Raw genomic sequence first — 26,105 nt, 5'->3', positions numbered from 1 at the left:
CATCCTTCTGCGCGTCGCATACACGATGCACATGCGGACACGCGGATGGCAATTAAACGGGTTAACGACATTTCGGCTTACATGTTTGACTGAACAATATAATCTACACCTCGGCATCGTTTAATTGGCAGGAACGCCAACACCAAGTCGATCGTCAAGAATGTGTCTCATGGGAAGATCGGGCTCAATCGCGCGAAAATCGGTCCGCATTAACCGTGCCTCGGTGATAATATCCTTCTCCTGTGTTATTTTGTAATAATGTGCCTATTTCTGAACGATTATACGCTTTTTTCATTAGCAATGTAGATGTGGCATGAAAGCTACGTCGCTTGAGAATTACTTGCTGCAATTGTTAGTTAAGCTTTTAACAGAATATAAACGAATAACGCAACATTGCTCTGTACGGTCAATCTCAAATGGATTTTAGCGGGAATTTAATTTCAAGGTTGAACACCGCGACAGAGAATATCGAAAACCGAAGCTGGAAATTTCAGAATAACGCTTCGCGACCAAATTAGAATCGCTCTCGTTTTAGATACGGATGACTCCAAATTCGTCACGGAGCATTCCTCTAAAGTTCGTCACATTACTAATGAGACATCCCGTTCGCCGGGTTTACAATTATGATGTAGAAATGTGGAATTACCAGGCATAGTTAACCGATCGAGACTGTCGGTGCAATCGGGCCACGGAAAGATATCGCGACCGGATTCTGTTCGATTGTTCGATTCGCGTACGCTTTCACCTTTCTACTTCAGGCCCGATGCTCTTTTTAGCACGCGTTTTAGAATCGACGCTACAAAGCAATAATTCTTGATTCGCTGATCATTAGCGAGATCTTGCGGGTCAAGAAAAGCGAAGCTCTGGGATCACGGTTCGATTTTCGAGAATTGTCAGATTTTACCTCTGCCGTGATTTTTATCGTGATAAAAAAATAGTTTCCAAGATCTTTTATAATTGCACAAGAAGGTACGAACCGACAATTGAATTATTGCGCTAAAATTACAGTCCCCGATTACATTAATGAAATTGTATTAAATGGTTTTAATACTATTGTAATAAATAATAAAATTTTGCTATTCTTTCCTGTATAACAGTATTAGTTTAATATGCAGTTTTTTAAATATAGTTTGCGCTTTAAATATAGCTCCTAAAATATCAAGTTATCAAGAGGAGATTATTTATCAATGATTGTTAACATGCAATAAGAAATTCTGCTTTGACGTATTCTCGTCGATGTTTGCAAAAGTCGCGTTTTCTCTTTTACTAAGAGAACTGGCTTAGAAGGATAAAATGGAAGAACAAAGAGAAAAATGAACTGCACAGTTTCTGCTAATCCGCATTGTAGAAGCCGTGATCACGAACACGATTAAAAGAAAAATTATTCGTTTCATTCCTTACACAGCTTTCCAAAATTTTTACCTTATTAAAGAATATCAGATCAAAATTTAACGATTGTCTCTCAGAAGTATGAGAGAGAATTTGCGCGATTCCTGACGAGTGTTTTCTTCCTTCAAAGGTTTACTAGATACGATTTTCTCTTAGGCTTTCGAACCAAAGTCATTTTTAATCGACGATCGAAACCGGTAGAACGCCAATCAGTTTAAGTTTCGATATTATAGAAAATGCGCAAATGATTTTGACGTTTTTTATTCATGACGAGAACGGATGTGTTTTCGCATATCTATAATAACGAAACATTAACTCGACGAAATATACCGGTTTCACTTCTCTCGAGTCGATCGAAAATCGTAAGAATGGTACATCTTACGATCGATCAGATACAGCGAGATTGAGTTACAGTGCCTGTAGCATACTCTCGGTCGTAAAGTCACGTCGTCATGATTAAAGGCATGACACTACTTAGCAAAGAGCGTATATTCTAAGGCTTTCATTCCGCAAGGGAGTGCCGATAATGAAGTTTACGTGCAGTTGGGAGCATATCATAATATATATGGTAATTAAACGCATAGAGATAATATAATATATATATATATCTATATATATATATCATACAATGCAGCACACCCTAACCACAAGTACTCGCCCCGGTGTCTATATGTCTGAGTAATTGTCTGAGGGTTTATTCATACTGATAAATGTAATCAAAAGCTTAGTAAAATCAAAAACAGTAAAATTAGCCGAAGCGTTGGTTTCATGTGCGCTAGGGACCGGGGTGAGAAAGAAATGTATTATATACATATATACGGCTGGACCAAATGTAACGTATCGCAGCCGCAAAATGTTTGATGCAGCACCGCCCCGAGAAAAAGGGGCCGACACAAAAATTTGAAGACTGGATTGTGTGCTTGTGTGTGTATGGATTAAAAGGAAGATGACAATAGCGAATCAGCGATTCATCAGCGTTTCATAATCGCAACGAAAAATCGCCCTGCAATCGGCACCGCTGCGTTTCTCCGCACGCAAGAAAGGGAGCAGAAAAAAAAGTGGACAAGAGATCGATTTCCTGTGTGCCGCAACACAGAGCCGAGCGTACAAGTCGCCAAGTCGAGCGGTGTTTTGTGCGTGCGATGATATTAAAAAAAAAAAAAAAAAAAAGAAAAGAAAAATAGACGAGAAAACAAGAGATCGATTTCCTGTGTTGTACAGCCACCGTCGAGTTGCTTTCAGGAGCCCGTTTTATATTAAATGCAGACGTATAACAAATATCAGTCTTTTTCTTACCGGATTATTCTTTTTTACGGAATTACTTTTAAGAATCAAAATTGGAATAATTTTGTTGAGATCACTATTTTCATACTAAAGGCGCGCGAAAGCGAATTATATGTCTATTTGCTTGCTATTTCTTCGCGCGCCCATAGTATTGAAAATTGAAATTATATCGAAATTATACCAATTTCAAGCACCTGCTTGCGTGATTCAGATGCAATATGCAATACTATCGTGAACTATCGTGTGAGAATGTTTCGCTTGATAGTTTTAGAAGATTGCAGTTAACGTATTCACGGTAGTCTTAAAAATCAAAATTTCTCAGAGTTCGGATGTTGATGCTACAGATACGCGAAAATGATTTAAGTGATCGGTTTCGCTATCTTAACTTTAGTTTCATCGATTCCCTTTTCTTTCAACTAACAAACTAACAAAGAATCGGTTAAATTATGGTAAAAATAACGTTTGCGAAATCGATCATAAATTTTATGACAGCGTGAACGCGATAGCCAAATATGATTTTTCTGTATCTGTAGCATTGATCGAACTCACCGCAATTTCGCTGCTTTCAACTGTCAATTGGCGGTGTTAGATTTTTGGAAAATTGACTCGTAATCACGCTTTGGCACCTACTTGCAATTCTCGGATGCTGCTGCTGCTGCTCGTACAGAGTGCTGGGAGAACAGTGCTTGCGAGAGAGGCGAAAAACAAGTAATAGTAGAAGAGGAGGAAAAAGAAGAAGAAATAGAGAAGAATCGGCGTTACCTGTACGCTAAACTCACCAAGGGAATCGGCCTGTGGTCTCGACCGGAAGCGTCCGGAAGTCGCACTCGGTATCGTGGAGAACGTTCAGCCAATCCCGCGCCACCTCCTACAGCGAACGTGGGCTTGGGATTGGCTGCTGCTCAACTTCAAGGCCGCTGTTGATGCTTCTCCTTTTGCCCTTCTCCCAACAGGCCCCGAGTGTGTTGTGCACTACATGGCCGTGCGCGAGGCCCAGCGGAGAACAGCTCCGATCGGGGTGGCGACTCCGCGATTCCGCCGCTCTGGAAAAATGCTAGCGCTTCGATCGGATTGTCGAATCGGCGCGACGACGAAAGAGAAGCGGCGGAATTGTCGGGTCTCTCACAACCCGATGAACGGAGGAGAAAATGCAAAATAAATATTCGGAAATCTGGATACTCGGAACTTGAAAAATTTTCGCTAAGTATATGTATATATATATCCGCGCTATACGAGATATCCAAGGAACATTCGAGAATGTCCATTAAATATCCGAGTTCGTATGAAGTAGAAAACGGTAGTTCCGTGATAGGATAGGAGGAGAAAAGGGCTGCCTTTCTTGCAGGCAATTTTTTTTCCATGAATTCTTACTATCTATCGTCTCGAGCATGTCGATTTATGTCGACGACGCCGACGCAATGCGCCAAATAAAGACCGGAGTGGCAAGCCGATCATTAATTTATAATGCCAGATTAGAATATGGGTTGGAAAAAAAAATTCTTACAATTTTATTCACTATGTGTCGAATCGGTATATTGATGCATAATAATAGGCCAGATCGCTCCTCGAGAGGAAGTGACTTCGCATAATTTGGTAAAAGGCGTCGTTTAACAATGTATAAATTGGGATTTTTGGATGAATCGAATGCACCTTGCGGTGTATAGCGTAAAGCGCGTTGCGTAGGACGATGCTTCAACGTGAGATATTTTATACGATAAAATTGAATTTTTTCACTTATCAATTAATGACTGTTGAATTTTCAGAAAGACGGAAAAAGTGTGTCGAATACATTCTACCACAATTCCACGCGAAAAATAAAAGGAAAGAGCATCGTCACGCAACTGTATCTTCTTTAAAGCTTAACTGATCGGGTCAGCTGTTAAATTTAGCGTATGAAATAATACAAATATATGACGCGGTATACGAGATGTCCCGCTAACTGCGTACTTCCTCTCTTTAATCTTAATAAACCTCTCTTTAATTTTAATAAATTCTGAGTCTTTAATTATTTCACTTTTAATCAGAGTTCTTTAAAAATTAACAATTTTATAAGTATCAATTTTCGAGTCTAATTCTGCAACTGATTCTGATTAATTTTTCACACATACTAGTGCAATAATCTCGCCAAAAGGAGATTTTGCTTCTTAGCCGTTAAGGAAGCGCGCGTCTTCAGGACATCTAGTATAAGTGCATGTAACGTACGGCAATCGGCCATGTGTGCGCACGATTCACAGACTGTAGACGGGCGGCTCTCTTGCAAGCGAAAGGGCGAGGTGGGTTAGCGCCGGCTAGCCAGCTAATGGGCTGCTCCTGGATTTTCGTCTGCGACGATGGAAAGATAGCGTCGGGCTCTCCCTTCCTTATTTGGGCCGCGTGCGGGGGTGATTTTCCGGGAGGCAAAATTCCAACTTCCAACTGTTGCGCAAATACCGTGGCGCAAACGCAGTTTTGAAGGCGTGGCAACCGACAAAGGGCTCGGAAACAGCCGATAACGTGCCGCTTTCCATTCCCTCTCTTCTTTTTCTTTTTCTCTCTCTCCCGCGGTCTTTTTTACACCGCCTTGTTACGCACCAACTGCGGAGCGGTAAGCAGCTTGGCCATAGAGTAAAAATGTGCCTTGTGGCAGTTGGAGACGCAGGTTCACAAATAAGACACGGAGCGGGCGGTGGTGATAACGGTGGCCATGTCCAACGAGGGGCCTCTTATTCGACGTGCGAACGGCACGGGCGTCTGGAATCCAAAACACACAAGTTACTTTATCATAAATACCGCTAAGGATGGTGTCGTTTCATCGCCTCGTCGTTCACTTCCTTTTTCTCCGTCCTTCTCTCTCTCTCGATTCTGTTTCACTCGCACGATACATACCACACGCATCTCTTTCATCCTTCCTTTTTCGAATTTTCTCTCTCTCTCTCATCTATACTCATCCACACATACAATACACATTCTCTTTCTCTCTCTTTCTTTGTGTCTTTCTCGCTTACTATTAAAACTGCCCGACGCATTTTCCGTGACGCACCGCGCACGACAACACGGAGGCCCGCCGATCGTCGGGTTGCACGATGGTAAAAAGTTGTGGACGCGTTTAACCTAGAAAGCGACGCCCCGCTGTGCTGCAATCGACTTCCTCATCCTCCTCCTCGTCGTCGTCGTCTGTTGTGGCAGGATGCACCACGCGATCGATCCATCGCGTGAAATTTATTGCCTCTTTCCCTCTCTCGACAGCGACGAACGCGCACACGCGAGCACGCACGGACGTTAACGACGAATATGCGTACCGTCGAACGAACGTCGGGGAAATCACGGGATTTCGACGCGACGCTACACAGAGAGATGACCGCGATGGCAAGCGAGGCCCGCGCTTCCTACGTGACGACTCTTCGTGCCGCGCGCCACTCGACGACGACGGCGGCGGCGGCGGCAGCGACGGCAACAGTGGCGGCGGACGATAACGACGCGAACGATCGAACGAGGAAAAAATAAAGGCTGACGTGGTGCACCACGGAGTGCATGTGAAGGATCGCCTCCTCGAAACGCGTACAACTTCCGACGACAGCGAGGTGCTGACGGAACACCGACCGGGGAACGCGATTCTCCCTCTACCATGGTAAGCGAGCGCGACGACGGAGTGGCGTTGGTTCTGTGCTATTCCTCTTTTTTTTTTTTCTTTCTCGACTCGCTCGCTATGACGCACAAGCTTATGGTTGCGATCGATAGATTTTTCGCGGAAATGCGGTTATTATTATCGAACTGTCCGGTTCGCTCTTTGCGGTTGGAAAATATCGCGATGACGAAAATAACAGACGGCGATGTCAGGGAAAGAGAGGCCGACGGCAGAAGTGACAAACAAATGTTTCTAACCTCAAACTGTCGTTTCAGGACGTCTCCGCGTTCTCCGAAGATAACTTCGACGTGAAAGAATGGATCAACCGGACCTTCAAGTCCGCCGAGGCGCAGGAAAACAAAGATGTAAGTCGTACTCAGTCGTGTTGACATGATTTTCGAATTTGAGTCGCGTTTGTTGCAATGCCCCATAATGCCCGTCGGCCGTCGGCTGTCAAACTGACTGCTTCTATGCGACGGCGGTCAATGACACTAGCTAGCTGTTTAAAAAATAATTTTTTTACGGTGCGTTAGACAAAAGCATTGGTGATCAGAAGACGATATTCGAGCTCACGCGTTTCGTACATCAAAATATTATCGACAAGTAATAAACATTTTTGTGCTTATATAGCATCATGCATATTTTTTCATACATATTTTATGAATTATGCAGATATGTTTTTTTACATATATGAATAATAAATTATTATCTTTTTCATAACATGAGTTTTAATATTTTAGTATTAATATTATTGTGGATTCAATGGATTTGTATCAATGACATAAGAAAATAAATAAATTTAATAAGTAATTATATAATAATATAAACAATTCTTTTGACGTTTATCTTGTTCTGTATTGTTAATTTATTAATTTTATCATATATATGTAGAAGAGGATCCAAACAAATGTTAAAAATTTAAATTACAGGCTTTTGTTTCATCACTAGTTATGAAGTTGCAATTGTATGTACAACAAGTTAATGGTGCCTTGGAAGAAAATAGTCAATCAGTTCTTTCTAGTTTACCGAGAATATTAAGAGACACTCAATTGCTGCAACAAGAAACTTTAGCACTGAGAGAGAAAATGGTTGCTGTCAAGCAAGAAATTGCCAAGGTTGTTACATTTATTTAATTAATTATAATTCTTTACGTACATAGTATTAATTAAAAAAAAAATTGGAAATAGGTCGAAAAAGATACAGCCTCCTCTATGGCAATGCTGGAGAAAATTGACAGGATAAAAACTGAGTTACAAACTGCTAAACAAGGATTACACGAGGCTGATAATTGGACAGTGTTAGCAAATGATGTGGAAGAGGTATGTAAAAATTTTTTTAAAATAAAATATGTCATAAAAAATTATGTAATTTTTCTTGATAAAATAGATATTTGATGTGTAATATTTCTCTTATCAAAATAGGTATTTGAATCTGGTGATATAGAAGCTATATCTAATAAATTGTTTAGCATGCAAAAATCTTTAGCTATGCTCGCCAACGTTGTTGATTACGAGGATAAAAAGCTTCAGTTGGAAGGCTTGAAAAATCGTCTCGAGGCAATGGCTAGTCCACGATTGGTTCAAGCTTTTACTGCTGCTAATCTAGGTAAAACCTGTGAAGTTTGAATTAATTTAATGCTTTTTTCAGAACATTTAATTAATCAATGCTATCTTGTGTTTAGAGCAATCCAAAATTTACGTGGACATTTTTAGCAAAATGGAACGTCTACCGCAACTTCTCAAATATTATCACAATTGTTTAAAAGTTTCTTTGGGGCAAGAATGGAGACGCACTATTGAATTAGCGCAGGATGAAAATGTTACCTATTGGCTACATACATATTATGATAAACTGTTGTCTTCTTGGCACGAACAGGTACGTTTTTCCAGTTTAGAATATTATTTCTTTATCGAGTATTCTTATACTTGTTCGTATTAAAGGTGAAATGGTGCCATCAAGTATTTCCCAATACTTCGATAGATATCCTCATCGAAGTTTATGCTGACCTTTTGAGGAGTCTAGATCCTGGCATTTTGGAATGTATAGAGGCTGTTTTGAAACAACATTCGAACGCCGTACAATTATCTATACTGCTCGAACTGAAGCAGATGACGAGGCATTTTGCCGTCAACTTGAGCGGCGCTATCGAAACGTCGCTTCGCGGAAAATTGCAAAACGAAAAGTTACTCTCGTTAGCGCAAGCTATATATGCTCCTTACGTTCCTTATGTCGCAAAATATAATACATTTGAGACCGCACAATTGGAACAGCAACTGCAATTCTTGGATCGTTCGCATGACGACTTAAGCGATACTATTAATTCTCTTTCTCTTAGCATTTCGAGAATTATGGGCTATGCTAACGAAGCCAATAAGCGTTGTAAGCTTTTTACAGAAGGTTGTGGATATCCCGGTTTACTAAAATCATTAAACGTATGTTTAAACTAATAATTTTTCTCGCATGAATGCAGTCGATATATATAAATTACATTATATATAAATTATATTGATAATTTTAATGTCTGTAGATTTATTTCAACAAATATCTCGAAAAATATCAGCAAGATCTGAGACAACTCGACCGCAAAAAAGTGAAACAAGAAGATTGGAATTTGTTTCAAATGTGTCTCACATTGATGCAAACTATAGGTGATCTTTTGCATCAAGTACAACAATTCGAAAAGTCACTCGTGATCGATATCACAGAAGCTAATAACAAATTGCAAAGTACAAATGAAAGCGTTTTTTGCCAGTATAAAAAGTTATTGCTAACTGCATCGGGATGTGTTGATCTGGAAAATCTTGTTGCATCTTTCCAAAGAGGTATGGCATGTACGTAATATTATAGAATAAACACAAGTCACTAAATTTTCTTCTCTTTTGCAGAGGACAAGACAATTCTCGATTTGATCATAAAATCTATTCAGAAACTCTGTTCTGATTTGCATCGCACGACGTACGAAGTCATTTTTGCTCCGATATTCTCTCAACTATTACTGGTGCAAAAAGCACCGGCCTGGTCATTAGAGACCAACAAAATGTCGAATCTGAGTTTAGATCTGCCCGATTACAGCTTTGCTCCTCAAGAGTATATTACGCAAGTCGGACAGTATCTAATGACATTGCCGCAGCACTTGGAGCCGTTTTTGTTGAGAGATAATCCGAGTTTAACGCAAGCGCTCAAGGCAGCCGATCCACAGTACGCTCAAGGATCGACGGAATCCGGATTTACAGGTATCCTCTTGGACATCGTTGCTCGAGGAACGTGCCAAATGTTCCAAGATCAGACCTTGGGCATTTGTCAACTTAACTCTGTTGCTTGTAAGCAGCTCGCAACTGATATTGGTAAGTCTCTCTTTAATTTTGCAATTTCCAAAGAGGCGGTAAAAAAAATAATTGAGTTATGTGTGTTGCAGACTATCTCGGTAATGTGTTGGAGGAGCTCGGTCTGTGTTTATCGGAGAATCTGCAACACATGTCATTATTACTGAGATTACAGCCGGAGGATTATCAGAGCGGTAGCTCAGGATGCAATGCCCGTGTCGTGGCTGCTGTCAGACAAATGCGCAATATTACGTCTTCCGGCTGATGTTAAATCCGTCTTTAATATATCTTTGGCCAATCAATTTCATGCAGCATTTAAGCGATATCCAGAATTTTTCTATATTGTAAAAAGTAAAATTATGTAATATATATGAACATAAACTTTTTCATCTTTTTATTCGACATACGTTTATAAGACGTCTTCACCTTCTTTCTGTTTTATGAATGGAAAGATTCTTGAAAAACTTGAATTTTATAGGATATAAAATTTTAGATCAAACTTAAGAATGTCATAAATATATTTTCTGATCAGGACAAGTGCGGACACTCACCAAGGATTATACTGTAATGTCATTTATTCGTTATACTATGTTTGCACTGAAATACTGTTAACCAGATCTCATTTCACATCTTTAATAATTTATCCGAGACTCAGAGTAACTTCGTTTTAAATGTATCCTTCATTCTGCTTCTTTTTTTACGCTGTCGAGATACACAACTATAAAACAAATTATAAAGATCGCAGCACCACAATAGCTCGGGACACAGTTTATGCGTCGGAGGCGTAAATACTTACAAAGAACAAGATATATATATATATATATAAGATCTAGGAAACCGACCGCTTTTTTAATACCAATAGAGATTCAGTTGAGCATTTTCTTCAACTCTCACACTCACTCTCTTATCACATATGCTCGCATATATAAAGTCCGAGACGAGTACGTATTAACGTCTTTCAACGAGTCGCGTTAGATGTAGATAAAATGCAGCAAATGCGTATGTATTTCAATTCTGGGTGAATTATGTGTTATTTGAATTAAATAAACAAATCTATTTAACACAGATTTGTCATAAGAATCCATTTGTACGATTTATGCATACACCGCGAAGAGAATCAAAAGCATTTGCTACATTTTTCTTTCTCGATTGTATCGTGAACTTCGTGTAGAACGTATACACGTCAAATCAACAATCGTTAATCGAGTAACAAATTGAGTATTTCACTCATCGAACGTTTAACTGACATACGCCGCGTCCCGCGTATTTCTCTTTTCTAATTTACGTTAATTACGCAATACGTTAATTTTACTTAAGATAGACAATGAACGTTAAAGTACAGCACGATAAACTATATATACGAATTTGTTAACATATACGATTAATTCAAAATAATTATGACACTTGTGCGTAAGTCTTCCACGAGCGTACTTACATTTCTGTAGTGAAAGAACATCCTACAAAATGTAATAATAACAATATAATTAAAAGTTTTAGTTGAAGTAAGTAGAGTTCGACGTCTTTGTGCTCGAATAATAAGATAAAATATATCCTGAATTATAAGTGCAATAAAAACTGATATAAAGTTAAGAATACAGCCAGTGTCATAGAACGCTCGCTCTATCAAAGTGTACATTGGTATCTTGCCCTCGAAGTGTGCAACAACAAAACTAACTTCGTAAAATGTTAACAATATGCCTAACAATTTGTCACAAGACAATAGACAAATCGTTGGTCCTTAAGCGGGATTATTGATCATTTTCTAAAGTTTTCAAGAAACCTGCGCAATTTCTTAAACTTCAGGTCTCGCGAAGGAGAATAGCCATTTAATTAAGTTCACACAATATTCTGCGACGCATATACAATCGTCAAACACAGTTCATTAAACAATTACTATGGTAACGAAAAGGGGAATACGAATAATCGCGTGGCACTATTCAATATGGCTTGAGTTCCTACTAATCTTTTTTTTTTTCTGCTGACTAGACTTAATTTGTTCGATTACGTTTCGCAATATCAAAGTCATTCTATGTAGTTTTACAGTCGCCGGGTTGAGAGACTCCTTTATTGTTCGCGACGATCGCCCCGTGTCGTCTTGCCGGGAATCAGCGTTTCGTTGATTCCGTTAACGAATTATTCTACGTCACTCGACTACATCGCAAGTATGGCAAAGTTTTATTACATATAATCAAAGCTTATTCTTAAAGCAGATATACTGCGTGCAATATGTATCAAGTCCTCCCTACTACAACAGCACTACCAAACGTTAGCATATAAAAGCTAGACTGAACTCTCGAGAGAGTTTTAAGGTATACACGGGGGAAAATACTGAATGTCTAACACATTTCGGGATGATTGTGAACAACGGTGTAACCTGACCCGGCGTGATCGGAGTTCGATATAAATATTATTATTTTTGTTTCCCTAAAAAATGAAAAAAGCTGTCGGAACGTTTTTCCCTCCCTTCCTCTCATTTCCGCGTGTATCTAGAAAAGACAATTTTTTTTCCGAGTAATAAAACTAATAATCAATAAATAAAATTGATGGACAAAAAGCTAAATTAAGAAATACTGGACAGGGAGGAGGTGCTAGAGATGTTAAATTGTATACATTGCATGTATCGCCCTAACTGATATTCGCTGCTGACCAATAGTATACCTGGTTTGTGCAAAATTAGATTCGCACACCGATGGAGATATTCTGCTTCCATTAGAAAAAATTAGAAAGAATCATTATAATCTTCTCTAATGTGGTCAGCAGCTGGTAGGTTTCATGCCACCTTCTTCTTACTGATCTTCTTACTGCGAGGCAGGGTAGCGAAACTCGTAATCTGAAATGTGCAAAAATATAATGTTATTATCTTATAATTTTTTTACTATGTGTGTATCTGTCTAGAATTCAGATGGTATATTGTCAATCCCTTTTACCATTTTTGTTTTCACATTTTAGTGAAATTTTAGTCAGTAGTTTCGTGAAAAAACAACGGGTAGAACACATTAAAAAAAAATAAAAAAATTTTATCTATATATATAAATATATATGGATCGTTATATTGTAAACCGATTGTAAAATAGTTAAGTATTAAAGCTGGAATTTTCTGATTTTGAACAAGCGGGAATTATTGGTTTCTATAATTCATAAAAATGATAGATTAATTGCATTATGATATGTTAAAATAAATATCATGCAGGAATATACAGTTAAAGGCTAATGTTTTATGTTATCACTAAAGAAATTGGAGTTAATTGTGAATTAATAATTGTGAATTAACAAGACACTCAGAAACTACGATTCATACGATCTGAATGGATCAGTCCATCTCTTCTGTCCGGATTTCCAATAAGGATAAAATATTTATGAAGAAATGGAATGAAATGGATAGAAATGGGATAAAAAAGGAACAAGCCCTTCTTATATTTCAAAGGTATAAGCAAACATATGCAATTTTAACGCAAAGAAAATGATTCTCTGTTTAGAAATGTAGCTTTTAAATATCGGTAATAATTTCTTTTCTGCCACCACGAGGTGACGTTTGTGACATCTCACGAATTTCCAAGTCACATTTATTTTCAACATTCTTTTCGCCCTTTTCGAAATTTTTCACATTCTTTGCATCGTCTGCCACTTCAATATTTTCAATTTTATAAACATTTGTTTTGGCTTCATTCGAAGAGACGATTTCAGTCTTCAGTTTTGCATCAGAAGGATAAATACTACCTTTATTTGGATTTTTGATATTGTCATTACACTCCAGTCTCAGTGGAATCTCCTCCACGTCCATTTCCTGTTTTGAAGTTGATAATTTTGCGGAGGCATCAGCAAACGTCTGGGATCCGATGCTACTCGATCTTGATGGAGATCCGCTGGTCTCGGAAAACGAGGAACTGGAATCTTCTTCCTTAGGGGAAGTCTCATTTTGCTCCTTGTGGAAAGCACTGTGAAAAATGCTCTTCGGGATCGTTAATAATTTCGAAAAACTCTCCTTAGCGCGTAATCTGTTAGACTTCTTCTTTTTCTTCGTCGAATTCGGCGTATGCGCCAAGAAAATGTCTTTAGTAGTATCCGCGTTTGGAACCGTTCTTAAGGTTCCAGTTTTAATGACTAAAGTGGCCTTCAAAGCATTTTCAGATTCACTTTCGTTAATGTCCTCATTATTCATTGACGCTTCATTGTTTATTGGTGCTTTCGGAGCGGGTTTCTTATGATACTTTCCTGCACGACTATCGCCGTCAAGATTGTAACTCGATGAACCTGGCGTAGTAGGATGCTCAGGTGTAGCATCGCGAGGGCAGGCGATTGACGAATCGTTAGCTTTTGTTTCCAGTACACTCGCTTCCGGTACCGTACTCAATTTTTCCTGAGAAGATACGATGCTTGTCATAGCTTTATGCGCATCGTCCAATAATTGTTTTAGCTCATCGAACTTTTGTTGACAAATTTCGCCAGTTATTCGTTCGAGATCAACATTGACATCGGGTTCTTGGGAAGCGGAAAAATCCGTCTGATTATTTCTCGATTCGTCATCGATTTCATTTGGCTCAACACTTTGAATTTGCTTATTAGACTCGTTACATTGCAAATCAGATTCTTTGATCGATGTATCGATGTTTATTTTGTCTGTGCTTTTCGTTACTGTAGGTATGAACACATTTTCCGACGATATATTTTTAATCTCTACAGTTTGCATTGTTTTTACGTCTATTTGTGCCACATCTGTGTCAACGAATTCGCCGCTAGACTCTGTCGACGACGATTCAGTGTCTTCCATTTTCGTCGCAGATTGACTTTCGCTCGCAATTTTATTGCTATCGGCACAAATCGTTATAGGTTCAATTGTCGAATGATTCAATTTATTACTTTGTGAAAATAACAGCAAAAGCTCAACAGCTTGTTCGGGAGTAAGGATATTTAAGGACGAGGGAAGGGAAATATTTTCGGGACATGGAAGATCGATGCGGTTGAAATCCTCGTCCCTGTCCTTCAAAGACCATAAAAAAATATATATCATTAACTGAGTTAACGAACGTGTGTCGAAGAACAATGTGCGATTCTTTTTGGGACAATAATCTCCGTGTATATTTAATTCTTAATCTCTAAGGTGCGCTACTCTGTCGGGACTTACTTCTGGTGTCTTCTTCGTGGTGGAACGAGGCTTCACGCGTGTTCTCGCACCAACGCTCGATGTTCTTACTAAGGAATCACCCTGAGTGGTCGTGCGCTGAGTCTGCAGCGCTTCGCCGCTGCTGTAACCGCTAGATATGTCGTCTGAAGACCTTATATTTCTATGAGCGATAAAGATATTCATTATTATCGAGATTTACACGCGGATACGTCAACGTTCAACGTGAGAATTACATACGTTAAACTAGCTATGGGTTCCCTAGGCCTTGGTTGTCGAACGTCGACATCCACTTCCGAAAAATACATCTCTACTCGAGACGCGTTACTGCTGGACTGGGTCCTGCGAGGACTATAGCCTCTTCTGCCGGCGTGCTCTCTTCGACGAGGTTCTACAAGGAATTATTATCAATGAAAAAAAAAAAAAAATCAAGGATTTATCATTATTTGTAAAAAGAGGACGGAAAATGTCTGCAAATTGTTGCGTGTATTACGCTCAATAATGTTTGCATTTATTCTTTTAGAAAACGCGCAACATCTCAATTGAATTAGCATGTTGCTAAGAATCAGCTACCTCCCATATCTGCCTCGTCACGCGCATCGGGTGTGTTTCTATTTTCATCCTCCTTCTCGCCGGTTAGATCACTGAGACTATAACTTTTCCTCAATTGTTGCACCAGCCCACCGCCACCCTGGAAAAGGAAGTTAATCATGAAGTGATTCTCATTTTTTTAGACAGTGCGATCGGCGTTATGTCGCGCATGTATGTCACGTAGGCCGTAACGTTACGACCCGTTGCGAAAAAATCAAGTAATCGAGAAATTAAATAAAACGAAAACGAAAGAAAAATCTTACCAACCAAAAGGATGTTAATGTGTTATCTGTCGTCACCGCTCACGAAGGCAAACTCCCCTTACGCCTGTATAAACGCCGGATTACGATAATCCGAAGGCAATTTCTTGCTTTTTCCAGACGCTCGTGTATGTACGTACTTTTCTGTTAAAACATGCGCTATCCAGAAGAACGCAGCGATCGGTGGTAATAAGTGTAGGTGCATGAGTATAGCGCGTCTTAAGCGATTAGTTTTATTAATTTGTATTATATAATATTAAATAATATTTTTAGAAAAGATGCGCTGCTGCTGAGAGAATTAATATCTTGTATAAACCTTAGGAATATAATAGGAAACAATTCCGGAGAGGAATGATAAAACAGAGGATCGATAGGTCATCCAAGTAACATTTTTATTTGAAAAAAAAAACTCATAATAATCAAAAGTCTTTGGAATCGGATACAAAAATCTTACTTGCTAAGATAATTTGTCACTCTAAAAGCTCGCGCGTAGAGAAATCACAGCAATAATTCACAATAAGAAGCACGGCCAGAAATTGTCTTTGTTATCGCAAAGGCAAAAATTGACCCGTATGCTTCTCTCATATTGATTAGTTCACAGAACTAAAATATATATCTACATTACACCTGCTACAATTAAAGCGCCCGTTACATTGTAACGGTTATAATACTTGATTGCACGATTATATAAACTTTAATTGTAACATAATATATGTAAAAGCAATCCAACTTTCATATATCTACGCAAAAATATGTTCGCAGACGCGTCTTTTTCAGCTTATGCATCTTCGTAAGGAAGTTACATTGCGGTGAAACATTTTTAAAGGTGCCGATCTATTTCGAACCGACAAGACTATTCATCATTCATTTTCCGACGCGAGAGGATAAGCTTTATTGCTATGTTTTTCCACGTGCGTGCGTATCGCGCAAGCACGCGCAACCTAACACAGATTCATGTTTATCGGTAACTTTGTAGGTGAAATGCGCAATAAAATGATAAATACATAAACACACGAACAACTACACTGACTACGCCAACGACAATGACGATTATTTAACGTATAATCGTTCATCTCATCGTACATTATCGTATATTGGCCAATTCTCATGTTAAAGTATTTCTCTTTTTCTGAGTTTTAGGTTCTACCTTCCAGAAGACCTCTAAGAGTTTGATTGATCACATTAATCATTTCGATTTGCGCGTGTGCAGAAATAAAGTTTCTATTTGCGTTTAAGCATCAAAAGCATAAGTCAGATTAGCATAACTCAAATTAGAGATCCGTTTTCTTTTTTGATATAACAATCCAAATAAAATATGGTAAAAATAAAAACAAAAAATCTATTAAAGTTGGCACTAAACAGCGTGCAATTTAAATGATGATTAATTATTCTAATTGTATTACTAAATTTGTTCATTAAAGAAATGCGAGAGATGAAACGACATACATACGATAAATAAAACACAAGATATTAATTACATAGAATCTGCAATCAATATTTTCAGATTTTTTTTAATGATATGGCTTTTTATTTCTTCAGTGATCTTTGATTGTGCTCCTTAAGCTTGTGTTATCATACATTTTAATAATTATTGGCATTATTGTTAACATTAATGTGAACTGCGCAACATTACACAAAAATATACCGTTGCGATTAATCGATCACACCTTATATTTTAATTAAGACACAGTAAGGTGCGTAATTCTTATATTTCCTAAAGTCGAACAAAGTTCACGTGGAAAAGTACAAAATTTAATAAGGCACACAAGTGAATGGCAACGACTTGGTTGAAAACATGTAATTAAAAGTTTTGCGCCATACTCATTTGATTAAAGCGTTATAATTTTCATGTTTTTCGAAAAACAAGCATGAGACTAAATAAAGTTACGTTTTTGATGTTCCTTATTTATCAATATATCGAACAACTTTTTCGTCCTTAATATGTATTGTCCGTAGTTAATCACACATAGTGTAATTTTTATACTTATAAAAGTAGTCTATAAAAGAGAGTTGATTCATACTATTAATGAAATTTTCTCGCAAAATTTGCGACAGTAAATTCTGCTTCGCAAATTCGCAAAAAACCTCGTAGTAGATTGTATACGCAAAAAAAAAAAAACTCGTAGTAGATTGTATATAAAAAAAAGTTAACACATCAAACTGAGTGTACAATGTGCGAAAAATTCTGTCATCGATCCTCAAAGCTGTTTTTCTCTCACGTGTAAAAAAGAAGTCTTACTATCATTTATGATAATACAGATATACAAATCGTCTCTCATCTTCGATAAAATCGATGATCATCTCTGACATTTCAATCCATCGGTCTGCTTTTCAAGCCGCTTTTGCAATCATTTATTTTATCACCGTTTAAGAAACTATCGGTCCTTCTAGTTGATTTCGGCGTCATCGCTAAAATCCACATCATAATTCTTTGAGGCTCGAGTCTTGCAGGCTCGAGTCTTCTGCTGTCTAGTGGCCTCGCTAGTCTGTTCCTTCTTGGACTTCCTAGATCGCGTTTTCCGCGGAGTTTTCTTCTCGGGCACCTTAAAATCGGTTTCGTCGGGCACTGGAGGGAAAAAAATCTCCTGTTCGTCCAGCGGGTCGCATTCGTTCGTCGTGGGCAGTTCTTCTGTCATCTCCTTGTCGCCATCCGCTGAATCATCGTTGTACTGCCAGTAAAAAGTCGAGTATGTGTCGTCCATCACGAGGTCGTCGGACCTAATACGCTGATTGTAGATTGTGCTGTCGTCCGGACAGTCCACGTTGTCCTGGTTGTTTAACCGCGTCACCGTTCTGGGGTTGGCTAAGCTAGAAATCGCCGGGTCTGATTGGCGGTCGGGGAGTGCACTCGTCGTGTTCGGGAGTACGAGCGGGAGATTCTGTTATGTGACGCCGATTTTACATCCCGTTTTTTTTGAATTGATTTTTATTTTATTATATTTTTTTTTGTTTTGCGTTTTATTCACAAATCAACAAGTTGGCGTGTTTGCGGCGATTGTTGTTGTTACGGGTCAGTGGCAGAGTTTTGTCGTGCGATCGACGACGGATCGGTGTAGGTAGATTTCTTAAGCAACGACAGCGGTTAAAGGTGATGGTCGGACGACAGTTACGTGCTCGGTGTTTGCCGTGCGTGGTTTTGCGGGTGGCGATGACCATTTTTTATTTTTTTGATTAGGCGGTACGATGGCGGCGCAACGGTGAAAGGACGATGGCGTGCGGGGACGCGAATAGGACAGAACGAAAACAGAAAAAATCAAAAACACGTAAAATCATTAGTGGGTAACAAATAAAGGCGGGTAGATAGAATTTTATGTGTGATTAATGAAAGCAAGAGTTCAATCTGGTAGTATGAGTATGAGATTAAACAATACACATTCCTGGATACCGGCAGGTTTTACCGGAAAATAGAATTTTACGAAGTATATAATTATATATCAATTATTTTCAGCTATAAAAAGAGTTTACACGTTTAAATTGTAAAAACAAATTGTAAAAATTTGCAAAACGGAATTCTTCCTTAAAAGCTACCGGCTTCTTTTGCATTTACAAGGTGTTCCGAACTATTGTTTAGCTATCATTTGCAAATTTCTTTAAAAATTGACTCGATATCGATGGAGAAATTTTTATATAGAAAAACAATAGTTCCGGGACACCTTGTACGATATATTTCTTTCAACATTCGGGCCACATGGGGCCTTACCTTGATGGCGGTCTGCATGAGAACTGTGGTGGCATAATTTACGCCCTTGGTGCCGAGATGCAACACCGCTGTGTAACCCTGCTCGGTTACGCGTGCCAGGGTTTCGTCAATGTCGGCTTCGCGGCGGATTAGTGCGGGATGCACGAAGCGCCGATAAAGAATGCTGGAGCCCTTAGTAGCTGGGCTCAGCAGCCACAGGACCAAGATGATTTTAATCTCATAGTAAAACGGAAACCTACGTAACAAACGTTGATGCGTGTAAAATAACGCACATACTGGCGCAGTCGCGTTCTCCCCGATATTAACCTTGTAAATTATAATCTTACTACAACAAATAATAATTGCGTATAAAAATATTATGAGCATAAAAATATTCAATTAGAAGAAACAAATTTTTTTAATTTATCCTGTTTGGCAATGACGGTCTGTAGATTTCTAAACAAAATCATCACGTCCAGTGCATTAAATCGTACCTTTAATCTATTTGTTTCAATTTGAACCGCAAAAAATTTATTACAAGCGTGAAAGTGAGAGCGGCGTGGAGAAAAGGCAAATACTGTGAAGATATCAGGAGGGCATTTCGACGCCAAAAATACGCGAGATTCGTTTCCTTCTTGGTTGTAATCCGAGTATGAAGGGAGGCCTGGCACGATGCTCACCGACGATGAGTAGGAAAGAGAGAGAGAGAATAGGAAAGAACGACGTAGAAACAGAGAGAACGGAAAGGGAGGCGCACAAGCAGAATCCTCAGAAGTGCATGTAAGCCAATATCTATCTCGTCCGAAATTAGACTTTCGAAATTCCTCGCGGCGAGAGAGCGGTTTTCAGACCGCGCGGTCTACAGCTGGTTTATTGGCCCCTTGTTTGCCCTCGTGACTGCAAAGTTCATCCCAATATCCGATGCATTATATTATGTACACACGACCGCTCTCAAATTGACGCAATCTCGATTATTAATAAATAGATAGGTGAAGCTTTAATGAACAGATATGTATCGATGCAATAATAATTTTGCGCAATTTCGTCCTACTTGGATAAATCGCACAAAACACATGATTTAATTTTTATTATGATGAAATAATGTAGCAAATAAATTTTTACAACTGCTATTTCTCACCAAAAACTAAAGAAGATGTCGGTGAATGTCTCTGCGCATGTGAACAGTGCAAATACGATCCAGTACATCATCCATTTGACCTGAAATCAAAATAAATCCGGAACAATGCAAGAGGTAGCAGACAGATGTATTTCTGATTTTATCCTTTTACGATATGTAAAATAGAAAGCTGGCGAACAATGTGTTTCCGGGGATACTATAATTGATGTGAATTATTTCATAATTTAGTATATAAAGCGCATTTAATATAAGATACGAAATTTTAATGTATATTATTGTACATTTTATATTGTACACATTTTAAGGGATAATCGGAGATTATTACGTAAAATTTCAAAGCCTTACTTTTAATTAAACATTCTCAAGATATTTCGATTTAAAATCGCAAAATTGCTTATTATCGTCAGTTATTGGTGCATTTTACTTACGTATTCCTTGACATTTTTCGTGCGCACTGCTTTGTAAGAAGCGTACGCTGGATAGAGAGTGCCGAAGACCAATCTGAAAATTGGATAAACGAGTCTGTAAATGAGAGATCGAGGCGAAACTATCGCCAGAAGTACTGTCAACAATCCAATATTGTTCAGTGTCATTTTTATGGGAAACGTTCGCAACCAATAATGACACCAGGCCATCGCTTGTCTCACTAAAAGTTCACCGATTCCCGCTCTGTGTATCACCGTGATCGGCAATTCATCCGATTGCGGCTCTTTATCGAATATATCAATTGTCGATTGTCGGTCTCTCTTCGTTTCCATCGCGTAATATTTATTTATTTCTCTCTGTCTCTCTTTCTCTCGCGCGTTGCGCGAGGAGAACGTCTTTGTGCTCGCGAAATCTTGAATTTTTCCGGAGATCCTGCGACAATTGTCGCGAAGCAGCGCGACGAGTCCAGCTGCAACACAAAACAGAAATTATTTAATGGACATCATTGATGTGTGTTAGTGTAATTGCGAGCGCAGTTGAAAAGAGAGAGGGCTTAATGATTGAAAGAGTCGGTTAGGCGAAGGCGATGTGTTACTTTAAGTCTTTTTAATGACACCGACTGTCGGGTTCGTTAAGAATTTAGTGAACGTGTACAGCGAACAGATAGATATATAAATATAACATAATTCTGCAATAAAAGTAGATATTAAGAAGACAAAATCATGAGAAATTTGTATTTAAGTTGATTGTAGGTTTTCAAAATCTTATTAAAATATTTAGATTCGCGGTTTATTAAAATCTACAATTCTGCAATGTAATACATTTATATTATTTCCACACGTCACTTTTATGCTTATACATTATTTTAACAAAAGAATTAAATTAATGTGCAAAATAATGTGACTGTATCAACAAAATTTAAGAAATGCTATCTTGTAGGACAGTGCTCGGAATTAATAGAACATTTCAGCCGATTTCCGCGGTATACGCTTCCTTTCCTCTCCTTACCGCGCGCGCCGCAGCCGCTAGGGCCAGCGCTGCCGAGCGTTAGGAGCGGCACTATCTGATTATGAGTAGGTTCTTCTCCCTATTTATTAAAATTAAAAAAACTTTATTAAAATTTATTAAAAATAAATTTTTTATTTTTAAATTTATTAAGTCGAAATATTTCACTAATGCTGACGCGTTTTTTAAAAAGTGGTTTCTATCTACATTATTGCATCAATTGTTCATTCTCATAAAAGGCTACAATGTAGGATGTACACGTCGTATTCGCATGGATCATTTAAGTCCGATCGAGTGATTTACGGTTTTCGATGGAATCGCGGAACAGCTATCGAATTCGGGATTCCGGAGCAGTGTTTTCGATTGAAGCACAGTTATTCGTCGATCAATACTTGCAACGACCTCAATTGTTGCGACCTCATTTAAGGGATTATGCAAGAAATTTATTATGGAGCTCTAATTGAACCAGAGTTATGTCGATTCATTTCGTATCTTCTTAAGACGAGAGATTAGATAATCCACAATACAAATACGTAGAAATCTCTACACTTTTCTTTTCAAGCATCGTGCATGCACTCCTTGCTTATTGCCGTTGTGCACTTGTATTATATATAACGAATAAATTTTATATATAGTAGTAAATTACTAAAAACCACAAAGTCTTAAGATGCCATTAAAAGTCGTGCTAATTTTCAATATTTCCATGGTACTTCTTTAAAATATTATTGTGCATTCTAAACAATTCTAAACAATTTGTTTTTTAATCGAGAATGTTTATAAACTCTGATTATTTATATATATCGAAAGATTAAAAGACTTTCTTAAATAGAATCCGCTATTCAAATAATACGCATTAATTCTTTTTTCTTAATGTCTCGACTTTACACAGTAAAATTCTCCAATAGTTTATCTCACTAAGATTTGCAAGAACAATGCTTTGTAATGTTAATCAATGTTTCTTTCTTACAATTCAACCGATTTGTTCGTCAGATTCATCCGTGTTTTCTCCTTAAACTCTCGTTATTGCCCGTTTCGTTCCTGTTGCGTAGAAGACAACGCATCGTCAGTTCTCTCGTCGTGATGATTTCTGACGTGTCGTTTCCTGCTCCGTCACCATCTTCCCCGCGTGTTCTCGCTTTTCCCCAAAATGATTTCCTTGTGTATATTTTAATATTTCAACTCGAACTCCTCAGTTAATGCGCCGCACGAGTCGTTCTTCTCGCGAAAGGTTCCAGTTAGAGACTAAACGCGTAGCCGCGTTCGTTCAGGCATCGTCAACGACGGCGACGACGACAGCGAGAAACGCTCTGACTGCTGCAGAGACTCTATTTTCGAGTCTTAAGCCGCTATCACACACGTGCTTTTAAGCTGACACGATGCCAGTTTGGAAGATAGTAACCGCGACTTTCTCGCCCGGCGATTCAGTTGATTTGTGTTCATGGCTTGAGTCACTTCCGTAAACTTATTGACATGTCGTGTTGTGAATCTTCGATCAGGTCAAAACTGTTTACATAAATTATATATCTGAATACATTCTAGCTTTATATCGAGAAGATTAAGGAATGTTATTTTCGAGAGAGAATTTAGAGCATCCGTACGTATTTTCTGTTATTTATAAATTTTTTGAATAATTTACAATCGGTTTAGTCTGAGAAAATTTAATTCGATATTATCTAATTTCCTAATCGTTTTAATACACATTAATTATAGATTAAAAGTAAACAAAAAATAAAATTTAATTGTCCACAGAAAGTTTCACAGTTTAATGACTAAAATTTTTTATCAAATTGCAACTCGAAAATTCCACTGGAATTTAGGAATTTATTTAAACTATTGAGAAGAATTATTTCTGTTCAACTCCAAATGGGCCAAAGAGTGGCTGTAGATCAAAGAAAGTACAAAGTACGGGACATTTTAACAGTAGGTCATAAATGTTCGAAACTGCTTCCAAAATGCTTTCTGGACAAGGAGCTAAAAGCGACTTGTGACCGATGTATTTAGAGTGCATGACCGTTTTCCCGCGAGTGGGTCATCTCCGTACGTGCCAGAGCGACAAGTTAATTATATGCGACAACCTAGATATCGGTTAAGCTTTATCAGAATAAGAACTACAATCGCTTAATTTCTTCAACGATGCATTGTTCGAATTTGTATTTAGAGTCGAGCGCAAATTTTACACGCCAGCTTGATCTCGGCAAAATTGTCGCTTTATCAAAATAAAATCATGATCACAAAGACGATCGAATAATATCAATATTACTAATGGACAACACGTGATTCAAACATACAGAATAACAATTCACATGGGAAACATAATGCAAACACTGTTTCTCTTGAATTCGACGTATGCAAATGTACACTCTCTCAGAAGTTTGAATAGCACTCGAGAGGCCTTTAAAGTCTCTAAAGAGTTAAATTAAACAACGAATATAATACGTAATAATTATAACTTGCGTGTTTATAACTTTAGGAGCTAATATCATACATTATTTTGTAGTTAATTAAGTTTTATCGTGCTAAAGTTTCGAAAAATGATGTTCCAATTCTTCTACGATTTAAATTTTACCGCAGCAAAAATTTCTTTGTGTGATTAAACACAATGGCAGCATTAACGGCACTTTGTCATGTCAATTGAGTGAATTAAATTAACACGCTAGCGTCAATTATCGGTGGATCGAGAGGGATAGAAAAGAATTCAAGTTCGATTTTCTGTGTTAAGTACGACGAGAAAGTGCGCTTTACATTGCGCATATCTAAATTTCACTGTCACAAACTCCCTCCGAAATTCAATACATTTAATAAATCAACATTTAAATCAATATTTTTTAGCATTTTAATTTATTGAAAAATATTACGTTTATGATAATTGCAGCACCAAACGGTGTAATTGTGTGTATTTTGGATAAATGTAAAGCATAGATGTCGCATTAAACTGCTACTCTTATTATTCTGCACAACTTGTTTTTTTTTTTAATAATTAAAATACCGAGGTAAATGTTACTAACACAATGCACTGACGATGTTTCTATAATTCGTTCGATCGATTGGATTGTTTCACGTACAATACCGTTCGACGTTTGCAACACGAGTACGACATTGCGAAATTGAACAAAGCCTTCGCTTGAACTGCGACCGCACGAAACTGCGAACGATCGTCTGCAGTCGCAGGCAGGTAATTCGACGATTGTTACCAATGTCGCTCTCTGTCGCGGATTGCATAACAGAGTGTCCCTAATGCGCAGTCCGCGCTACTCGCGGCAAACGCGTGATCGCTTACGGTGCGTTATCCACGCCCGGTCGCTTCCGGTTCCGGTGGACGAACCGACACACGAGTCGAGGCTTTCGATTCTATGGCGTATCGAAACGAAGGAGGTAGCCGACTGGCAATTGCGCGATAAGACACCAACGATTTACGACCGTCGCGATTCCGCCGCGGCCATTTACGAAATTGAATGTCCACCCATTATCCGACACCGCCATAAGATTATCTATCGACCTGATATCTCGTAAAACAGGATTTTGTAACTTTTACGCCACTTTTTTGTCCCTATTCTACTGTTATATGTTCACTTCTTCCGGTCGTGCATTTCTGCTCCAGTGAGTTTGCTCGAGACTTATGTCAAAATTTTTATTACACTTTTCTCTAACCTTTTTCAGGAATAATGTTCGTGAAGAGAGAAGTAGCTCTTGATTCAATTAAATAATCTATTATTAAAAACGAAAAACACAAAGACCGGATTTTGACACATTCCAAACTTGGAATTATGATATAAATTATATTCTTTCCAAATGCAACGGCAGTGTATATTCAATATTTTGCACTATGTTCTTAAATCACTTGTAAAATCGAAATTAGGAGCACGATTCCAGTTTATTACATAAAGCAACGAACTCAATTACGATCTTGTATGATAGTTAACGCGCTTTCATGTTTATTAATGATGTGCAACTTTCCCCTCTTTATCGCAGTAGCATACGCATATACATGGCCTCGGTCGCGAGCATGAGGTCATTCGTATGTATCTTCAGGTCAAGATCATTGTCGTCCATTTACGCATAACTTGAATTCCGTCATAATCTTCAACGCGGTAAGAAAGTTCCGCGGAAATCCGATTACGCCCGACACAGTTAAGAATAAAAGTGTACTGTGTTAAAATACTTAAATTTTTTATTACAGAAGATGATCACAATGTTTAGATCTGTTAAAATAAACTCAAATGTTGACTGTTTTAATTCTTTTTACGTATCCATTGAAAAGAATTCTATTTTTTCATTTTAGTAGCGAAC

At 38.2% G+C, this 26,105-nt stretch overlaps 3 protein-coding genes across 6 annotated transcripts in view; 1 reads left to right on the top strand and 2 right to left on the bottom strand.

The window, feature by feature from the left end:
- LOC105671131 (broad-complex core protein isoforms 1/2/3/4/5) overlaps positions 1–6,874 on the bottom strand; it is a 111,403-nt gene extending 104,529 nt beyond the window's left edge. Inside the window, exons 1-3 of one of the 2 annotated variants that reach the window (XM_067352907.1) lie at positions 6,535–6,874; positions 4,876–5,403; positions 3,453–3,716 (exon numbers count right to left, since the gene is read on the bottom strand). The gene's annotated coding sequence lies outside the window, so the exon portion shown is untranslated. Of the gene's footprint in view, positions 1–3,452; positions 3,717–4,875; positions 5,404–5,657; positions 5,801–6,534 lie in introns of those variants that run through there. The other variant, XM_067352905.1, reaches the window with a different exon arrangement.
- Positions 6,139–9,981, top strand: Cog7 (conserved oligomeric Golgi complex subunit 7). Its single transcript, XM_012364963.2, has 10 exons — positions 6,139–6,280; positions 6,553–6,642; positions 7,207–7,392; positions 7,465–7,596; positions 7,699–7,882; positions 7,959–8,152; positions 8,218–8,709; positions 8,805–9,099; positions 9,163–9,621; positions 9,693–9,981. The coding sequence occupies exons 1-10, from the start codon at positions 6,278–6,280 to the stop codon at positions 9,863–9,865; spliced, it is 2,208 nt and encodes a 735-aa protein (XP_012220386.1). The 5' UTR covers positions 6,139–6,277; the 3' UTR covers positions 9,866–9,981.
- A 176-nt stretch (positions 9,982–10,157) lies between these two features.
- The window catches only part of LOC105671082 (uncharacterized), a 28,947-nt gene continuing 12,999 nt past the window's right edge, over positions 10,158–26,105 (bottom strand). The window contains exons 1-9 of one of the 3 annotated variants that reach the window (XM_067352895.1): positions 22,786–23,115; positions 20,816–21,282; positions 20,388–20,467; positions 19,271–19,505; positions 15,293–15,410; positions 14,960–15,110; positions 14,723–14,882; positions 12,899–14,578; positions 10,158–12,430 (exon numbers count right to left, since the gene is read on the bottom strand). In XM_067352895.1, the coding sequence (XP_067208996.1) occupies positions 13,088–14,578; positions 14,723–14,882; positions 14,960–15,110; positions 15,293–15,410; positions 19,271–19,505; positions 20,388–20,467; positions 20,816–21,145 (2,565 nt within the window). In that variant the 5' untranslated portion in view covers positions 21,146–21,282; positions 22,786–23,115 and the 3' untranslated portion in view covers positions 10,158–12,430; positions 12,899–13,087. Of the gene's footprint in view, positions 12,431–12,898; positions 14,579–14,722; positions 14,883–14,959; positions 15,111–15,292; positions 15,411–19,270; positions 19,506–20,387; positions 20,468–20,815; positions 21,283–22,785; positions 23,116–26,105 lie in introns of those variants that run through there. The other 2 variants (XM_067352896.1, XM_012364960.2) reach the window with 2 other exon arrangements.

The sequence above is a fragment of the Linepithema humile genome, chromosome 4, assembly GCF_040581485.1.
Source record: "Linepithema humile isolate Giens D197 chromosome 4, Lhum_UNIL_v1.0, whole genome shotgun sequence".
NCBI lineage: Eukaryota > Metazoa > Arthropoda > Insecta > Hymenoptera > Formicidae > Linepithema > Linepithema humile.
The sequence above is the reverse complement of the archived record's forward strand: the minus strand, read 5'-3'. Positions and strand labels throughout refer to the sequence as shown.